The 21,297-nt window shown below is 42.5% G+C and overlaps 1 protein-coding gene across 7 annotated transcripts in view; it reads left to right on the plus strand.

Annotated features, from left to right (window-relative positions):
- RHBDD1 (rhomboid domain containing 1) overlaps window positions 1-21,297 on the plus strand; it is a 132,967-nt gene that overhangs the window by 55,907 nt on the left and 55,763 nt on the right. For 5 of the 7 annotated variants that reach the window (XR_003971025.1, XM_030326482.1, XM_030326484.1 and 2 more), the window contains 2 exons: window positions 10,303-10,424; window positions 13,498-13,554. Coding sequence is in view for 6 of the 7 variants with exons in the window: in XM_030326482.1 (XP_030182342.1) it covers window positions 10,303-10,424; window positions 13,498-13,554 (179 nt within the window). In the remaining variant the exon portion in view is untranslated. The remainder of the gene's footprint in view (window positions 1-10,302; window positions 10,425-13,497; window positions 13,555-21,297) is intronic. The other 2 variants (XM_030326485.2, XM_032594527.1) reach the window with 1 other exon arrangement.

Genomic DNA, 21,297 nt, shown 5'->3' on the forward strand with positions numbered 1-21,297 from the left:
ACTTTGGCTTGAGATCAGTGGACCTCAACACATTAAAATCACCTAGGGAATTAACAAAACCAAAAAAAAAAAAAAAAAACGAACAAAATGATGTCAGCATCCCACTCTAAGGAAATTTTGAAGAATTTCTGGGGGTGGAGTCCACGGAGCTGTAACTTTTTTTTTTTTTTAAGTTTATTTATTTATTTATTTTGAGAGAGAGAGAGACCAAGAATTCCAAGCAGGCTCCGTACTGTCAGCATGAATCCCAGTGCGGGGCTTGAACCCACGAAGATCGTGACCTGTGCCAGAATCGAGAGTCAGATGCTCAGCTGACTGAGCCTCCCAGGCACCCCACCCTGCCACTCTTTTTCCTTGTGTATCCCTGTGATGACTCCTATTAATCGGGGTCACTGATGCCGGTCTCTTCCTGCAACCTCAGAGAGCTGCCCCCCTACCACGGGATTTCTAGGAATCACACTGCTTCTGAAAACCCCTCCATAAGGCTGAGCTCACGGGAACATCCATTCGCTTCATAACAGTAGCACATGTTACAATCAGGCTATAAACAATCCAACTTCTCTTTCATTTTATATTTACTTGTGGAGGTGATGTGCAAATAATCATTCATGTGGTATCCAGAAATATTTCTGTCTATAGTAATAGCAGATGGCAAAGCATTTTTCACGTGCCAAGTTGCATTTATTCTGCCACAGTGCAATGTGGAAGTGATCATGGCCTCTTTCAAATATTCTTACTCCCCATGTGCATTTCAGTCGTGGTGGGAAGTTTGCTTGCGTATCAGTTCAATATGTTGTAGATTTACTTGGAATCCTTGGAATTTGTGCATAGTATAGTCACATGGGAAGTACTTTGAAAAGAAAGATTTTTGAGGCCTAATGATTAAAGGTTATCAATTCCACAAACATTTAATAAGCATTTGCTGTGCACTAAGCCAGTGGTTTTCCACTGGAATAGGTGGCTTAGGTCCCCAGGAAGGACTTTGGAAATTGGCAGGGTTGTTTTTTGTTATTATAATGATTAGCGGTGCTGCTGGCATTGGGTATGCAGGGGCCAGAGGTACTAATCGCCCTGCACCATGCAGGACAGTGCCCTCCAACCAGAATGATCCTGCATAACCCTCCCATCCCCAAATCTGTTGAAAGGACATTTATGTAGGTGAATAAGCTGTTTATGATTATCCGAGCCTAAAACCTAGTTGTGCTTTTCATATAAACACCAAGTTTTGTGTGTGTGTGTGTGTGTGTGTTTGCTTTTTTTTTTTTTTTTTGGCATGGATTTAATATACAATGACTTTTCCAGGAAAATTGTAAATGTAACTTAAGGGAAAATTGTACTTTGCTTTTTTTGGAGTCAAAAGTTATTTATCGTCACATAAAATCATGTCACCGATGGAACCCTGCACGTGGTATTTGAGTCACAAAAAGCCCATCTGTATCTGCCTGCATATACTATTCTCACCTTCATGCAGATTCCATACATAGGGGCAAGCAAAGGACCATTTTATGTGTCTTCTGGTAGTATCCTATGCAAATAATTCCTATGATTTTGTTGCATTGCTTGTTAAAAATCTTTATTTTACAGCCAGAGCATTATAACGTTGAGTTGAAATTGTGTGTGTGTATGTGTCTGTGTCTTAAGAAGTATGTGTGTAATTGTGATTGTTTATAAATTTTATTTCAAGAAGATGGAGCCTTGCAAACTGTTTGAGTTTAAGGGGGCATCCGGTATGATAGGGTTAAGAGCCACTAGATTAAGCAGCAGGGCGATGGCAGAGAAATCAGCAGACGAGGAAAGATGTGGGTGCCAGGAAAATACAGAGGAGCCGCAGACCCTACCCTGTCCTACAGGAACGTGCTGGCCAGGAGCGTTTTGCTAGGGCTTAGCCGGGTGGAAGGCAATATTGCATACAAAGTCGGGAAGGGTGAAAGTGAGGCTTTTGCAAATGGCTCGAGCTTGGGTGTGGTCAAGCTGCGGGCTGGCAGTGGAGAGTGAAGGCTAAGAGGCAGCTGGAGCCACGTGAAGGATGTAACAAGGCTAGCTTGTGTTTTATTCTAGAAACACTGGGGAGCTACCAAGAGGCTTAAGGATTGGGGCGAGGCTGGCTTGTTAGAGAGAGTGCTTGCACAAAGGTGAGCCAGGCTGGAGCAGAGCAAGGGGGACGGAGCCGGGGAGAGGCCTGAACTAAGACAGTGCAGTGGGGAGAGCCAGTGCAGGTGGGTGCACGTTGGTCCCAAAGGTGTCACAGCCAGGATTCAACCCCAGGTGATAGAACTCCAGTTTCCCCTGTTCTCAAGCACTTTCTTAGATGATCCCAGGGGCCAGGGTGCATGTGGGATGGTGCAGAGAAGAGGGAGAGAGTTTGGGCAAACGGAAGCTACTCAATAGTGAATTTGGAAAACCAGGGAAAGGAAGCTGTAGGATACGTCTGGTCCTGTGAGGTGTCTGGCGAGCAAAGGAGCACAGGCCTCACTTCTAGAATTGCACGGACGGACTCTGTAATGTCTGTGCCCCAATTAAGCGTGTGGGGTGAAGGGGAATCGTTGTTTGCTTATGTCGCGTGCAAAATAAAACCGACCTGTTGCTTTCAGTTAATTTGGCACACCTTTCATTTCGTTTTGAAAATCTGAGTAACAACGACAGATTCTAAAGAAACTTCGTAATACCGCAAAGCTACAGATTTTCATCTGGAGTGCTATCTGAAAACATTTGCCTGTGCCACATGGGAGAGAACATTCTTCACGATTTACCCTCACAACAACAAAAACATTTAGATTTATCCACTGCACTGGTGAGAGAAATGCCGTTCGTTAAACGAGGGCCTTGCCAAATTCTGTTCCCTTTGTATTTGAAAAAAAAAAATGCAATTACTAAAACACTATTATAAGAAGTTTGGAAAATAGAAAGGAAGATGTTACTCCCTGCTCCTCCCCCCACCCATTATCTGTTGCTGTTTTTAATGTACAGTACCTTCTTTAAATATTATTTTTAGATACATCTATGTATATTTGTGTGTCTGTAATGTGTCTTATGTTATATACATAAAGATATATTGTCATCCTAGTATATACAAATATTCTAGAAGTCAAATAACATGAAATATCCTGGAGCAGTATTTTGAATTATTCTTACACTCAGTTTCCAACTTGGTACCCAGCTTCCTACTGAATACTGTACTAGTTGCCTCTATTTAGTTGTCTTGCAGGCATCTGTCCCGAAACACATCAATACTGAGCTTTGAACTCTACCCACCCTGCCCTCTCCTCTTCCCAGTTTCCCATATCCCAGTAAAGGGTTCCACTGTCCATCCTTTTTTTTTTTTTTAATTTTTTTAAATGTTTGTTTAGTATTAAAAGAGACAGAGTGCAAGCGAGGGAGAGGCAGAGAGCGAGAGGGAGACACAGAATCTGAAGCTCCAGGCTCTGAGCTGTCAGCACAGAGCCTGACGTGGGGCTCGAACCCATGAACCGCGAGATCGTGACCTGAGCCACAGTCAGACGCTTAACCGACTGAGCCACCCAGGCGCCCCAAGGCTTTTACTGTCCGTCGTGTTGCACAAGGCAGCAGCCTAGATTCCTCCCCTTCCTGCCCCCCCCCACGTGGAGTCCACTGCGAGTTGTTTCATCTCTGCTGCCAGAATACATGCCGCTCACTTCTCCCCACCTTTGCTGCTACCACCCTCTTCCAAGCTGCCCTCGTTCTTCATCTGAGCTACATGAGCCTCCTTGCTGGTCTCCTACGCTGGCTCTTGCCTCTGTAGATTCTGCTCTCCCACTGGACAGAGTAGATCATCGTGAAAAATTCTCCCATTGAAAATTCTCCTGTGGCCTCCCGGTGTACTCAGGAAACAACCTAAATTCCTCCCCTTGGCACATATGGCCTATAAGACCTGGCGTTTGCGCCTCTTTCCAGATTCATCTCATGCTGTAGGATGTCCTCATGCTCACTCGCTAACTCACTATGTTCCAGCCACCTAAAACACACCAGGTTCTTCCCAGCCTCACAGCCCCTACTTGTGTGCTTTTCCCTGTGTGAAGCTTCCTTCCTCCCCTCGGGGCATACAAGCTCCAAATGCTATGGATGTCACTTTAGATGTCACTTAAGGAGCCATCCCAGACTACTCTAGGGAAAGTAGAGTTGCTTCCTTACATTGAAACAGTTCGCAGTTAGAGAGTGTGTGTGCCCCCACCAGACTGTAAGCTCCGCGAGGCCGCGACCGTGTTTGTCTTATTTACGCAATAGTCAGTACATATTTGATGAATGAATGAATGCTACCCTCTTGAATCAGCTCATGAAGTTATCTTGCTTCCAGGCTGAGGGCCATGGGACCAAGAACCGAGGAATGGCTAGGCATCATCTATTATCTTGGAAGCCCTTTTGTAAGAGAGACTTTTCATCCCTTTTCAGCACTCTTGTTTTTGTCCAGATCATGATTGTCTAGGACTCAAGTAAATGTCAGTGGTCAGCTCCCAGCCCCAGGCCCGAGGTTGGTGCCGTGTTTAATAAACACACATGGATATTAGAGTGGTTACGTGGCCAATATTTCAGTGCCTCCCTTGGGAGGGAATATAATATTGGAAGAGGACTGGTTCTTACTTCTGCAGCCAACAGTGGCAGGAAGGAGGTGCCGGGGAATGTGGTGAAGAGAAAGAACGTATAGACCAAGTCTCTCCCAAATCGCCATTGCCAAAGACACGTACAGGCGTAGTGGTTGAAGAAAGCATCCAGGACAGAAACCAAACAGTTTAAGAACAGTTTATCTTGGGAAGAAGCAGTCCTACCAAGGTCTTTCCTAGTGGCATGAACGTTCAAAAACCTCAGCACCTCTTGCCACACCTTGCGGCTGTTAGGTCAGTTTATTAGGATCGTTCATTAAGAGCGCCAAACAATTAAGAACTTCTGTTAAATGCAGTTCCAGCCCGGTACGGACTGCTTTTACAGGAGGCAATTCTGGAACACGTGCTACAGCAGCCCCCTTCTAGCTGACCGCCTCTTACCTTACCGTGTCCTCTTGCCTTGTCTAACACTGTGTCTCCATCAAGCTACGTCCTTAATGAGGTCGTTTGCTCTGCACACACCGGGAGATTATGTCTTAGAGTAATACATTTTCTGCTTTCTGAGCTACGCCTGAGATGGCAGCTTCTTCAGCTGTGGAAAGAATTTGCCACTTAGCAGAGGAGGACCTTTATAGCTTGTCACAGCTTTCAATCATAGCTTAGGCTTTTGATTCCTTAACAGTGGCACATGGGAGCATGAACATTTTGCATAACCACTTAGCTCAACCTTCTAAGTCGCCTCTCAAAGGAGTGAGAAGCAGTTTATGCCGGCATGATTGGAAAGAACCCTCTGTACTGGTGTTAATAATATCTGCATGTAGTTTGCATAACTGAAATCCTCAATCATCTTCTTCCCAGCTTTATTGAAATACATTTGACATGTAACGCACAGTAATACCTTCATCTCAGTTTTGGTCCACAATTACCGTCACTATCCCTTATAAGCGATGTGCACCAACGGCGATTTGATTTTTTAACCTTTCAATATTTTTTGTGTTTTTTTAGTTTTTTTTTTCCTACAAACACAAGTTGAGCCCCAGTTCTGTGTCAGCGCTGCATCTCTGGAGATCTACAGGACAAACAGTAATGGCTAATGATTTTTCAGGGTTGTACAAAACGATAAGTCTACAACTGGAGTGGTTGTGGTATTAATGGCAGTGTATCCAAAATAAAGAGAAAATCTGAAAAGACAGATGAAGGACTGTCCGACTGAGATTTTTTAGCAGCAGTGGTTGATCCTGTGCCTCTGGACAGATGGGAGGCTGAAACGAAAAGATCTCTTCGGACATACAGAGAGTAGCAGAATTTCTTACTCTCAGGCTTTAGCTGGAAGAATGACTAACAGTCGGATTTGGGCAGGGAGGAAATTGAATCTAGGAGTAGGTTACACCACTACAGAGCAGCAGCCCAGCCAAGAGACGGGGCGTGTTAATAAACCTAAGTAATCCAAACAAAAGGCTGCCCCTGTCTTAGGATTTGAGTACAAATGAAATGTTTAGACTTGGAGCTAGTGTTTGAAATTCTCCCATTTGTGATGAATTGTTTTCACTTCAGGCAAGGGTCTTTAACTGGAGGTCCGTGGATGGCATTCAAACCATCCGCGAACTTCTTAAAATTATAGGTGACACTTTGTGTATGTGTAATTTTCCTGCAGACAGGATTTGTGGCTTTCATCAGACGTTGAAAGGGGCTTAGAACCTGAACAAGCTTAAGAACTACTGGATTAAGAAATAGGCCCCAACTGGAATGAAATTACATGGGTGCTTTCCACGAAGTTGAGACGTGATGATCTGAATTTGAATATTGGATCTTTGTGAAACGCCTGAGACCGCAGACAAATGATATTTCTTCTCATCGTAGTCTGTTTGCGTGGTGCACAACCTGTGTGACTGGACATGGCAGCAATGCACCTGGCCCCTGTGACTGTACCTTGCCATCAATCGGTGTTTGATTATAGCTGTTATGCTTTCTAAAGGGAGTCACTACTGAGCTATCAGAAGAAATAAAGCTTCTCAGTGACCAATTCTGGGATATAATAATAGGTTTGGTGTTGCTGTTTTGTTAATCGAGAGGGTGTTTTGTGTAATACATTGTCTAAGTATGCAGGATGGGGAGGGTGTTGTGTTTAATCATTTTCTCTCTGGATGAGATGTGATGTTAAAACAATTGTTAACTGGTGACCGTGCCTAACTTGTGTTTTCAGAATGCAATTGTAACGTATATCAGAAATGGGCATTTCATATGCAGTTTTAATTCCACTGCTCCATTCCTTCAGAAATTTGTTGAGTGCTAGTGTCAGGCTGTTTACTGCACTGGTAACATCACGGGTATTGGGTTGAAGAGGGTGGTCCTATCCCTGAGAATTACTTTGAATTGGGATGGAAGGTGGCAGGCCATCACCAAATCCTCAGTCCCAGCCTAAGACCTAATCAGGCCCAGAAGAAGCCATGTTCCTAGGAGCCTGCCACGTGGGGCATCGCCTGTGGGGGTGACTAAGAACGGAGTAGAGCACATCCTTCGCGGACAGATGCTATGAGACCATGGGCTTCCTCGGACAACGCAGGCATCAAAACGTCTGTTTCATGTATATAGTTACGATCATAACGCGGTCTGCTTCTGAAGCCGTTAACTGTCTTCTGCCAAAGCCCAGGACCTCCTTGTGGCCCCGCAGCACCCCCAAGCGGCAGGGACCAAGTGCCCAGGTGCTAGGACTGGGCGCCCTGCCTGCTGGGAAGGAGACACGTCTCCAGCCCCATTTCCTGCCCACGGGTCCATTTCCTCTCTCAGGACACGGGTATCCCTTCGAGAGAGAGGGAGGCGGTCTGTCAGATGGTTACCGACGGCATGGAGAAGGGTAACTGCCTCTCAGAATGAGCCTAGGTTTCCTTTCCCGTGTGGCATGTCCCTTTTTTTGTGTGCTATGTTGCAAAATCCTCAGTTTTGATTGAGATGATCATCATCTCTTATTTTAAGAGATGAACACCCGTATAGAGCTTAAATGGTAAGGACAGCTAGGGTTTTGAGATGGGACTTGTGTGAAAATGCGGAATGTCGGATGATGGTGCAATATGGTCTCTGGTCTGCCAGCTTTCCGTCCCCAGTTATTCGCAATTACATGAGGACAATTAGATTATAATTCAAACTTCTGCAAACTCATTTAGAGAGATAAGAAATTCATTTCACTGCATTGTACTCTAAATTGTAAATGAGGTTCAGGATTGATTGTTTAATAGGTTGGAGTTCTAAATTGAAATTTTCTCCCGTGTTATTTTGTATCTATATGATTCACCGTGAAGATTGGGTTAAAAAGTTAAAAAATGTTGATGCAATTTTCTTCTCTGTGAAATCGAGGTTACTATTTTTAAAAAATTGATTCTGGCCTCTCCTTTGTATCCCTCAAACTACCACTTTCTCTGCCATTCCTAGAACTATTTGAAGGGTTTTATGTAGCCTAAAAATAGAACAAAATAAGCACAATTTTATTTTTTTTGGAAAAGCTCAGAAAAAGCATAGCTCATGCTCTTCTTCCCCTAAAAATGGGAACCCGAGCGTCTGATCCTATGTTTTTATCATCAGGTTGCACATATTGTAGGTAAATCTATCTGATGAAGATAATAGCTCTCTTGAAGGGATGATGGGGGGGGGGCGAGCGTGTATGTGCATGCATGCAGACACACACGCATTGTGACAGTGCCTGTGCACATGGCAGGAGCTTTTTCGGGCAACGTTGGGAGTGAATTAGCTCCTGGAACAAACATCAGTGCCATCCTGCCTGTAGACGGCTTCCTCTGGTCTTTTCTCCGAAGCCTTCTATGGTCTCTTCTTTTCCTGGGACCTAACAAGTCTTCTCGCTAGCTCTAAGACAGTGAAAATGACTTGTGGCTGTTTTGCCTGTGATTTTCCAGGGCCTTTGCCCTCTTGGTTGCAGCTGAGGTAGGCAACGTGTGTTGGCTTTGAGTCTAGGTCTGCTGTAGGGGAGTAAACGTCAGCCCCTCAGCTCCATCACCGCCGTGGCTCAGGGGGTGCACTCTGAGTTGAAGATATAATGGGTTTAACTTGCCTCCTGGTGTCCTGGGACACTTGAATCGTTCATTCAACCCACATCCCAGTGTCTTCCAGTGCCAGGCATGGCCCTAGGGGTGTGTCATACATATGTGGAAACGACAGAAATCACTGTGCTCTTGGAGTTTACATCTGGCTCCTTAATAACTTTCTGGAATGAAGGTCACTTCCCTAAGCTGTGGAAATATTCATACACTTGACCCTTTGTTTGTTTGTTTTTAGTTTCTAATGTAGCATAAAAGATGAATAAGAAGACATCGTTGGTGCCCTCAGAGAATTTGTGAGAGAGAGAGAGAGAGAGAGACAGAGACAGACAGACAGACAGCCGGGCCAATGTGTAGTTAACACTTCCCTCCCCGGTAGGCCGAGTACATGCTATAGTAAAGGCAGAAGCAGCATTGCTGAGGGAAGACAGTGGAAGGAAGGAGGGACACGATTTTTATGAAAGGGGTGCCTGCCATTCCGCTCAACCTGTGGTCCCCTTTGAGCACGTGGGGGTCTGGTGGTGGGTGCAGTGATGGACTTAGTGGGCCATGAGAGTGGGGACAAGGGATGAGCGAGGCCGAGTGCTGGGATGCCTTGGCTGCGGGCTGGGGTGCTCTGGAAGCAGACGAGTCAGTGAGTTTCACCGGATGGCTGTGACATGGCTAACCCACCATTCTAGAACAGCTGATGGCAGAGTGTGGGATGCACTGAGAGCAAGAGCAGGGGTGGGGGTGTGGGGAGGGAGGGAGACAGTAGGTGACCTTTGTTTATTCTTTTACTCATTCAACAAAGACTTAGCTGCGGCTTGCTGAGTCACTTATAGTGATTGCCAGTCTCAGATGGTACTTTAAGAAGAATGGAACCAGGGGCACCTGGGTGGCTCAGTCAGTTGGGCGTCCAACTTCAGCTCAGGTCGTGATCTCGCGGTTTGTGGGTTCGATATCCGCATGGGACTCTGTGCTGACAGCTCAGAGCCTGGAGCCTGTTTCCGATTCTGTGTCTCCCTCTCTCTCTGCCCCTCCCCTGCTCATGCTCTGTCTCTCTCTGTCTCAAAAATAAATAAAACATTTAAAATTAAGGAAAAAAAAAGAAGAACGGAACCAATTTAATGCCCTATCTCATCTTTCAAGCTTGACGTTTACATTTTTGTCTCTTTGCTAAGGGCCTGAAAGGTACACATGAAGACAACTTTAGGGGAAGGGGTGTGGACATCTCTGTTTCCTCTGCCGGGTTGCTCCTGCTCTTTGCCTCACTCGTCGGTGGTGTATGAAAATCCGCAATCGGCTGTGCTACACGGGGAGATATGGGGCCTCACAATGCCTGAATAATTTGAGATGTAATTCAGAGAAAACGGATTTCATTTATGTTTTGGGATAAGAGCCACAGAGAAAAACTGGAAGAAACAGATGGGTTTGTCTTGACAAAATGCTTCCACTGCTGTGAAGGAGCCAGCCCCCTTCTCTTGGTCAAGGAGGGGAAACTGCATCTTAAACATGTGGTGGTTATTATTCATTGTACTTTTTTTTTAAGGTGGGAAGCGTTCTTTGGACAGAGTTAAATGCTGCTCAGCGTAAAGGATGTGAGGGGGGGCAAAGCCTGCAGACTGTGACTAATTGACATGCACCGGCCTAATGAGAAGACAGAATGTGTCTAATCAGCGGCAGAGCAAATACTCACAAAGGGTCTCCTTCTCTCCCAGGACTTCTTTCGCTGGGCATCTGGCCGGGATTCTCGTCGGACTAATGTACACTCTTGGGCCTCTGAAGAAAATCATGGAAATGTGTGCAGGTACAGAACAAAACACCCTTGGCCTGACAACAGGTTGGAAGTTCATCTTAATTTTAATGGAAACAGAAGCCACCCCAAGTTTCCCTGTGGTTCAGCTTAGGAATTCCCAAATAGGCTCTTTTAAAATTTTTTTTTTAACGTTTATTTATTTTTGAGACAGAGACAGAGCATGAACGGGGGAGGGTCAGAGAAAGAGGGAGACACAGAATCCGAAGCAGGCCCCGGGCTCTGAGCCGTCAGCACAGAGCCCGACGCGGGGCTCGAACTCACAGACTGTGAGATCATGACCTGAGCTGACGTCGGACGCTCAACCGACTGAGCCACCCAGGCGCCCCCTGAATAGGCTCTTTTTAAAACCAAGAGGCCAAACACCGGCTGCACGTGTGCCCCACACTGCTCCAGAGAAGAGTCTGCAAACCCAAATTGTGAACCAGAAGCTTTCTTAGGGGACAAATTGTGGTATTTTTACCTGCAGCATTAAGGGAACTCACAGAAAACCGCAATTTTCTTGAAAATGCAGAGAACTAAAATAGATTTTTTTTAATTTAAAAAATGTTTTAACGTTTTTTTATTTATTCTTGAGAGAGAGAGACAGAACACAAGCAGGGGAGGTGAGAGAGAGGGAGACACAGAACCTGAAAGCAGGCTCCAGGCTCTGAGCTGTCAGCACAGAGTCCGATGGCGGGGCTTGAACTCATGAACCGTGAGACCATGACCTGAACTGAAGTCGAACGCTTAACTGACTGAACCACCCAGGCACCCCTAAAATGGATTTAAAATAATGCATTCTTCCGTAATATTCCCCAAATTAATATATGTGCAAAGCAAAGTTAAAAAAGAAAAATCTGGACTGAAGTGCAGGCCAGTATTTGCAAGAATTCAGAATGACCCCTAGGTTCTTGGTGGGTGAGATGCATATTCATGCGTGGCCGAATCAAGTGTGCTATGGCTTGAAGCGTGGCTTCTGCCTATAAAAGTTTGGGGGTTTTTTTTGTTGTTGTTTTGTTTTTGTTTTTGTTTTTCTGGCTTTTTTCCCTGTCAAATTGATGCCCAATGAAAATACTTTATTTTATTTCGAATATATGAATTTTTTAGCCCTCTTAATTTAAAATGCTATACTGTGTTTGACTTATAGGAAAACTATTTTGCAGACACTTGTTTTATAGACCATATGAGTTCCAATATTTCATCTTTTATTCATAAGAAATCTTCTGAGACTATTTTACCTTTCCTTGAACCATAAATAATTTGTTTTCACACTTTGTGCCGATGACTGGTATTCTTGAGAACCATATAATATTCATGATATTAGAAAGCTTTCCAGGCACTGCACTGCCGTCTTTATTAGGGGGTTGTGTTCACTTTCAGATGATTTTTACAGGCTGTGTTGCATCTAAACGGATTCCCATTTCCCTACATTTGCTTATTACTGTGTTTCCAGTGTGTGTGCTTGGAGGAGACAGCGGGAACTGCATTTATTGAAAATGTCCAGTTTCATTATATTTTTGATACAACTTAATTATGGAAATCTAGTAATGAGCTTTGTTGCCCAAATGCGCCTTAGTACTGATAAGGGAAAAGGAATGTTTCTTGCGAGTTTAATGTTTTGTTTCATTTTTTTTTTAAAGATTTTATTTTTAAGTAACTTCTACACCCAACTTGGGGCTCAAACTCATATGCCCAAGATCAGGAGTCGCATGCCCTACCCACTGAGCCAGCCAGGCGCCCCATGTTTTGTCTCATTTTCTATGTGTATCTGAAGTTGAAGTGGTTTGTAAAGCTTTCTTGCAGAATTTAGGGAAGAGTTTTGATTTTAAAGAGGATTTTTCCCCACAATTACACCATTTCAACTCTTAGTTTTCCTTCTTGAAACTTTGCCTATATTCTGGGCGACTATTTTTTTTACATCATGTTGTTTTCAAAGTAATACAATAGAAAATTAGATACTAAAAGTTGAAACAAACATTCAGTGCTATTTACAAATAGCCTATAATCTCTCTGCCTTTTTTCCGGTGAAGCCGGAGAAAGATCTAGGGTGACCTGAGAATTGAGGTGACCCAAGAGCCCTGTGGAAAATAGCCAAGTGCATCTGCCTGATAACTTCTGGAGAAGGAGCATCACACTGAATTTGTGCCTGCCTGTTACTCCCCACACCGCCTCCCTTCAGTAGCGCTGAATTGACTGTCCTATTGCCCTGTTAGGGACAAGGAAGGGGAAAGGCCCTTTAGAAGGGTAAGAACCATGGCTCCCCCAACAGTCTTCTGGCAGCAGGTTCTCTGGACACCAGACCACCTCCACTTGTACAGGAGCCTCTAAGCCCAGGCTTATTTTAGAGGTAGAGACCCTCTTAGGTCAACAGGAACCTCTAGAACCTCTAAGGAACTGTGAGGGTTTCCCATATTCTGTTCCCGATAGGGCTAGGCCCAGACAGAAGGGAGTTTGTTTTAACAGTTGGTTAGAAATCATTTGAAATGACCTTGGCTTTGTTATAAAGAACCTCCGAATTGTTGGCAAGATCATCAGTTAAAGCCTTATGGCTGTTCTGTTCCATTGGTGGAGGTGGCTGTTTTTTATGCCAGTACCTTTTTGGTTACTGTAACTTTGTGATGCAGATCGAAATGGGGAAGTGTGAGGATGGCTATTATCCAAAAGACAAGAGATAATACGCACTGGTGGAGGATGTGGAGAAAAGGAAGCCCTTGTGTGCTGTTGGTGAGGATGTAAACTGGTACAGCCAGTATGGAGGTTCCTCAAAGAATTAAAAATAGAACACCTTATGATATAGCAGTCCCACTTGTGAGTAGACATCCACTGTATTGTATACTTGAAATTTACTGACAGTAGATCTTATGTTCACACACACACACACACACACACAAAATGGTAACACACCATTGTGAGGTGATAGGTGTTAATCAACTTGATTGTAGCAGTCATGTCATATGTATATGTATATTAAATCATCATGTTATATACCTTTTAAAAACTAATGTTGTACAACCCAAATACATGCAGTTTTTTTTATTTGTTAATCAGACCTCCGTAAAGCTGGGGTGGGGGAATCCTTATGGCTATAATTAAAATGTCTGTTTTCCTTCATATTTAGGCAATTTTCCCTCCCCTGTTCATTACCCAGGACAGCAGTACTACTTTAATAGTTCAGGTAAGCACTTTATTTCATCGAATACATTTTATTTTTTAAAATGACAGTGTTTGCCACCACAGAGCTGCCTTAAGGTGATACTGGCTTGTGCTGTTGTAGAGTAGCGTCCGCAGGTATGTACTGGAGCCGCCATCATGCCTGGAAGCTAGATGGAGCTAGAGCCCAGGGAGCGTATTTGGGTGACTTGGTAAGGAAGGCTGGGGAAGGAGGTGACTCTGGCCTGAGAATATTGTGTGATTGGTATGAGGTCTGTCAGGCATGGGAAGGTTCATGCTAGATCCGGGTCTAGTACTGGATTCTCAGTCTACGAGTCCACACTGCCCACTGAATGTTAAAAGTTAGTTTCAGATCTACTCTTCTCCACAGTCCACCCCACCTGCACATTCAGGAGGAATCATGCCTACCCTAAGAGGCTAAGGTAGGCGTTCCTCTAATAGTTAATACCATGTGACTTAAAGAAGAGAGCATATTTTTTCTAAATGGTTTACAAATATGTAGAAAGCACTTCCTGTTAAAGCACATGACCTGTTTCAGACTGAGGCCCTCGTGTGCCGTGCTGGGGAGGCCCCCCTGTAGTGCCTGGGGCCAGTTTCTGCAGACAGGTGTTAAAGAAACCATAGCTGTGGATGTCTAGGTGTCTTTTAGAGTCATTGCACTGGAGAACTGGGGTCGGCAACCTTTTCTGTGAGGGGCCAGGTAGCTAACGTTTTAGACTCCAAAAGCTTTGATGGTCACATGGTCTCTGTCACAACTTGTCCTTGTATCATGAAAGCAGCCAGAGACAATTCATAAACAAATGAGTGAAACCTGACTTACAAAAATAGACAGTGGGCTGTATTTGGACCACATTTGTAGCTTTTTGACCCCTGACTTAAATAATATAGGTACAGAGAATTATATATATATTAACGTGTCTGTGTGTGAAGATATATATATATATATATATATATATATATATATATATATATACACACACACATATACATACATACATATCTCCAATTTTCCATATCTTACTGATCCTGCTGACCTCTAAGTTTTCTGTCAGTGCAGAGAAGGGGGTTAAAATCTCCAAGTATGATTATAGAACTATCTGGATCTCCCTTTAATTTGGTCAGTTTTTGCCTCACGTATTTTGTCTTTCACTGAATCTGGGAGGATTTCAGATATTAGTTATACAAATGTTTTCTCTCCAGTTGCTTTCTCCTCTCTTCCTGAGACTTTAATGACATGAAATCTAAACATTTTTATAGTGTTCCTCAAGCCCTTCAGGCTCCTTCCCCCCACCCCCAATCTTCTTCCCTTTGTGTTCTGCACCTTGGATAATTTTTGCTGATTTATCTTCAAGTTCATGGTCTCTCTCCTCTGTACTCTCCATTCTGCTATTGAACCCACCCAACGGCTTTTAACAATACCCACGTCTACTCTTTCCATTTGGTTCTCTTTTGTGGTTTCTATCTCTGCTGAAAACTATCTTTCCATTTCATTTCAAGAGTGTTCACTTTATCTCATGGAGAATGGTCATTGGTCATTGGATCGTCTTTAAAGTCTGTCTGGTAATTCCAATCTCTGAGTCTGCTCATGGGGCTGACAATCTGTTGATTGTCTTTTAATCCTGAGCATTAGTCACTATCTTCCATTTTGTTTTAGTTTGGGATTTCCAGTAATTTTGACGGTGACTTTTTTAACTATTGTGAGATTCCAGATCCTGTGAACATCGTCTATAAAATATTGACATTTTTGTTTGTGCAGGCAGTCACCCTCTTCAGGTTTAGAACACAAATTCTATCTCTCCTTCTGTGGGTGATTCGGTTCCAATGTCAATTCAGTTTTCAGATCTTCTACTGTGCTATTTGATCCATTCTCATGCATGTACCTCTCATGGGTTAATTTGATATTTGTGTGGCGGGTTATGTAGCAGTTCAGTTTTTAAAGCCTTTGCATTTTTTTTAATTTTTAAATAAAAAAAATGTTTATTTCTTTATTTTGAGAGAGAGTGGAGACAGTGCATGAGAGGGGGAGGGGCAGAAGGGGGGGAGAGAGAAAGAGAGAGAGAGAGAGACTTGAGCAGGTTCAAGGCTCAGCACAGAGCTCAGTATGGGCCACGATCTTACAACCCTGGGATCATGGCCTGACCCAAAATCAATAGTCGGATGCTTAACTGACTGAGCCACTAAGGTGCCCCTGCTTTTTTTTTTTGTTTTTAATCCCCCCTTGGGTCTGTTCATCACATACTTAGCTCAGAGATGGACCCAGGGCTTGTGCGAGTTATTTCACAAAAATAGGAGATTCCTTTTATGTAGATACGAATTTCCATCTTTTATCATTTCCCTTCTGCCTCAAGAATTCTCTTAAACATTTCCTTCTAGTTCAGGTCTCTTGGTAATCCATTTTTCCAGCTTTTTTACTAAAGAACATCCCCCACCTTTTCTGATTTCCAGTCACACCAATGTTGGATCGCTTCATTTTGTCTTACAAAAATCTGAGACTCTGTGTAATTGGGTACGTGGGGACTTCAGTTTGGATGGTTTCTATTGCTGTGTGTTCAGATTCTTCCACAAGGTCGAGTTTGCTGTCAATCCTGTCTAGTGAATTTTTCCACGCACATACTGTATTTTTCAGCTCTGGAAGTCCTATTTCATTCTCTTCTCTGTCTTTCATGTCTTCTCTCATTATATTCATGTTTTTCTTTAAATCCCAAGCATAGCTATAATATTTATGTTCAAAGTCCCTGGCTCCTAATTGTGCCTCCTCTCTCTCTCTCTACCCCTCATAAATAAATATATATGTAATATGTATACATAGCTGCTACAATACACACTGATTTTTCTCCTGGTTGTGGGTCACAATTTTTGTTTGTCTGGTAAGTTTTGATTGGATACTAGACATTGTGTATTTTGCGGTGTTGAATTTGTCTTATTTCAGAGAAAACTTTGTTCTGACACACAGTTAAGTTTCTTGATGATCAGTTTGATCCCTCTGGCACTTGTTTTTAAGTTCTTTAAGGTGAGTCTAAAATAACTCTTATTCTATGGTTAATTCTGTGCTACAACTGAGGTATCACTTTTCTGGGGTCTCTCCTGAATGGCCTTTGTTCAGCAAGGGCTCTCTGTTCTGGTTGGTTGGGAAGCAGAGATCTTCCAGCCCTGCCTGAGCTCTGGGAATTGGTCAACTTGTAGATCTTCATCATTCTTTCCTTGGTCTCATGGTATTTCACCCACACATGCCTGGCTTAATAATTCAGCCAAATCTCCAGAGGACCCACGCAGATTTCTGAAGGTTTTTCTGTACATTTAGTTTTCTCCTTTGCTATACTCTGCCCTGCGAATGTCAGCTCATCACGAGGACCCTGCTGCACCTGCTCATGTCTCCTTTCCCTGTACCATAGTCCGGGAAGCACCTACAGGCTTATTTCCTTTCTCTCAAGGCTCAAAATCTTGTATTGCCTGTTATACAATGTCTGTTGTATTTCAAAATGTCTATTTGTTTCATATATTTTCTCCAGTTTTCTACTTGAGTATGGTGGAAGGGCTAGTTCAGTTCCAGTTACTCCTTTCTAGCAGAGGTAGAAATCCATTTCAACAGTATTAGCGTGGTACATTCAGTGTGCAGCCTGAGAAGGAGGAGTAAGATTGAAGTTGGTGGAGGTTATTCAGAGGAAGTGGAGAATGGGTCTTGAATTAATAAGTAGAAGTTAAGCAAAACAATGGGAAGAAAGGGATTATCGGGCTTTTACTAAAGAGCCTGTTTGAGATTATCCAGAATGTGTCAGAGTGCCACTGGAGGATTTAATCAGTGGAGTGATACTGTTGGAGTTATATTCAAGCTCTGTGTTTGATGTAGTTGTAAAGGTTTGGATCATGATTATCAATCCTGGCTATACATATGAAGCACCTGAGGAGTTTTTATAGTATATCCAGGCCTTGAATTCATCCAAGACAAATTAAATCAGAATGAGGACAGATACAGGGAATTGGACTTTTTTTTTTTCTTAACTACCCAGGTGGTTTTAATGAAATCAAGAACAAAAATCATAGGCTTAGATGATTGGGTTTACATAGACTTGGGAACCATAGAAGTGAATACTGTTGCTGCCCCAAGAAAAGATTTCACTTCTGAGGCTTTTTGCCTGTGCTAATTTGAATGCTTAAAATGTCACAACTGTGGTCTTGGTGTAGGAGAGGAACAGGTGTTGGGGAGTGCCAGCTCACCTCCCTCTGTCTGTGGACTCACCTAAAGATAAGTGCAATGAGTAGTTACTGACTAAGCTGATAAATATACTCATTTGGAAGAGCATTGATTCCTTTCATCTGTTGGTTATGGAGACCAGCTTACACTGATTTAATTATAAGAGCTTTATTGGCCCGTGTAACTCGGAAGAGGTGGGTTGGACAGGAAGACCCATTTTGGTCCTCTCTCCCATTGTGATTTCTCACTTCTGTTGACTTTATCCCCTCTACTTGGCAGAGAACATGGCCCCTACCACTAGGCATCGGTAGAGGAAAAACGGCCTTTCTCCTGGTTGATAAATCCCCAAAAGTAACAGGAATGTTCCTCTGGACAAAGAGAATAATAAGAATATACTTGTGCACAGACATGTATGTCTTAAACTATTGTAGATTCCCTAGTCCTAAGGTCTTGTGTGACAGCTGGAAAATTGAAGTTTAGGAATGTTAAGTAATTTGACTAAAGTCGTACAGCTAGTTATTGATAAAACCAGGACCAGAAGTGCCACTCACCGATTCCTAGCCTCTGCTTTTTCTATCGTACAGGGATAGGAGGTGGACCAGACATTCTGCTGATTTATCCTAACGAAATAGGGCAGTTCCCTTTACTGTCTTCTCTTTCCTCTTTTTTTTTTTTTTTTGGCACTTATTAAAAAAAATAGTAAAAAGGGAAACCTGCTCCTTTCCTCCTTCATTTGGAAGAGGCATGCACAGAGCAGACACACAGACCAGAGAATTAAGGGCAAAAATAAAAGCCTCTTTTACCTTTCTCTCTTATCCCCTGTAAGATTACCATATTTATATTCCTTCCTCTGAAGTGACTGGATTTCTTCAAAAGCAGAGCTACATAAGGCCAGGTGGCCATGCTAATGGTCATCTAGGGAACTTGTATGAGAGCATGTGTATCTCTTACAAGTAATGATTTATTTTTAATATGGCCGTCCTTAGCTGGAAGAGTCTTTATAGGTCAAAGAACCTCATGAATGTTTAAAAAGCTGTTACCAATTTTTCTAATCTTGGTGGTGTTTCTTGATCTCTTTTGCCATGAAATCCTGGTATGTGTATAAGGAACAGATGGAGTAGTTAATAGAATAATGATAACCAGAATTTCTTTTACTACAGAGCCAAAGTATATAGCTACAAAAGAATATTAAACTGGTATTCATTGCAGGATATAATTTAAAGTTATTTATCTTAAGTGTTTGATTGTTGGGTTTTTCCAGCCATGTTTATTATGAAGATTTAAAAATATCTGATTGGGCCAGTGGAACAGCTGAAGAAATTTTTTTGTCCTAGGAGACCTGTTCTCATTATAATAGATATTGATGGGAGTTTTAGTCTTCTTGATGATTTATGACTGATGATAGAGAACCTTTAACCACACTAGTCTTTCTGACTTAACTTACTAAAGCTTTTCCTTTTTCACCCTATGTTTTGTCTGACAAGTACCAAATTAGATTTTATAATATTCAGATGTTTAGAGTTGTAGACTTTATTTCGTTCAGGCACTTCTGGGTTGTTTTTTAACTAAGAAATAACATGAAGAAAAATGTTTTTCTGTGTCAAGAAAACATTGTCTCAAATTGTAGCAAATTTACGTGGTAATTGAAACTCTATAGATGTATGCAGTAATTCTGATATCTGTATAAATGGGGATTCAGTGCTTTGGGGTTATTTTGGGTTTTGAATTAGCTGAACATTTTCGAAGGTAGATAGGTAGAAATGCTGCTTAGACCTTCTATAACAGAATAACTTTCCACAGTGGTTTGAAAGTGGTAATGAGCCATATGGGAAAGTGCCCAATATACTTCTTTCTGTTGCAGTCAAGTAGTTGGCACTCCCAGAGAATTGGGCAGTCTCTCTGTTCAGGGATTGCTAAAGCATGCCATGGTATTTAATGACTTATCCGTAAGTATTCCCTTATGTTTTGGAAGTTGCCCCTGTCTTTGGTTCTACGTGAAGTAGACATACTGACTGTATTTTAACTGTTTGCCCTTATGTGGAAGGTTTTGTTGTTGCTGTTGTTTTGGTGAGAATTCAGGAAAGCAATATTTGTAACACTGCTGCAGTCTTTACTCTCAGGATATAAAACCTGCTAGTGGGTGTTCCCCAACATAGCAGAGGGAGCTCAGTTTTTTTCACAGGAAAGTTGAGTAGAGACCAGTTTGAGGAAGGTGTCCATATTTAAATTTGAATCCAGATCCCACTTCAGTCCTACACTATTGTGAGGATTCGGGCACTTTGCTCGTATCCTTTTCTGTTTTAAATACCATAATGTTAGTATTCTGACATGGGAAACATGAGAGACAATGTGGAAGTTGGGCCATTGGAGGTATTTAGTAAATTTCCACTAATTTTTTACTACTTTAGAAGCAAAGCTTGTCAGAATTAATTCCCAAAATCCTGAACATTTTTATTTAATGTTTACTTGAATCATTCATTTTGTGTGTGACTTTCCAGGACATGTAGTAAAACAGTACCAAGGTAGAAGAGTATTGTAATAATCAGTAAGAGTAGACAAGGACTCTGAATAGACTGATTTCCAAAGAAGATATACAAATGACCAATAAACACATGAAAAGATGTTCAGTGTAATTAATCATCAGAACCATAATGAGATACCACTTACACCTAGTAGGATGGCTATGATTACAAAGATAGATAGAAGCATTGGTGAAGATTGGAGAAATCTGAGCCCATAAACATTGCTTTGTGTAAATTTAAGATGGCACAGCTTCTTTGGAGAACATTCTGGCATTTCCACATGGTTAAACATAGAAGTTCCGTATGACCCAGGAATCTCACTCTTGGGTATATACCCAAGAGAAATAACATGTCGGGGCGCCTGGGTGGCTCAGTCGGTCGAACATCCGACTTCGGCTCAGCTTGTGATCTCACAGCTTGTGGGTTTGAGCCCCACATCGGGCTCTGTGCTGACGGCTTGCTCAGAGCCTGCAGCCTGCTTCAGGTTCTGTGTCACCTTCTCATTCTCTGCCCCTCCCCCGCTCATGCTCGCTCGCTCTCTCTCTCTCTCTCTCTCTCTCTCTCTCTGTCTCTCACAACTAAATGTTAAAAAAAAAAAAATGACAACATGTGTCCATTTAAAGACTTGCCCATGAATGTTATTCACAAGAGTCAAAAGGTAGAAATAAACCAAATGTCTATCAATTGATGAATGTGATATAATCACGCATAGAATATTATTTGGCCACAAAAAGGAATGAAGTACGGATTCATGCTACAACGTGGATGCACCTTGAAAGCATTATGCTAAATGAAATAAGCCAGACACAGATCACCACATATTACATGATTCTATTTATATAATTGTCCAGAATAGTCATAGCTATAGAGACAAAGTAGATTAGTGGTTACTTAGGGCTGGGAGGGACAGGGGACGATAGCTAACGGGTACAGGTTTCTTTTTTAGGGTGATGAAAATGTTCTAATATTGGTTGTGGTGATGGCACAACTCCATGAATACACTAAAAGCCACTGAGGTGTATACTTTAAATTG

This window comes from Lynx canadensis, chromosome C1, assembly GCF_007474595.2.
Source record: "Lynx canadensis isolate LIC74 chromosome C1, mLynCan4.pri.v2, whole genome shotgun sequence".
Lineage (NCBI taxonomy): Eukaryota > Metazoa > Chordata > Mammalia > Carnivora > Felidae > Lynx > Lynx canadensis.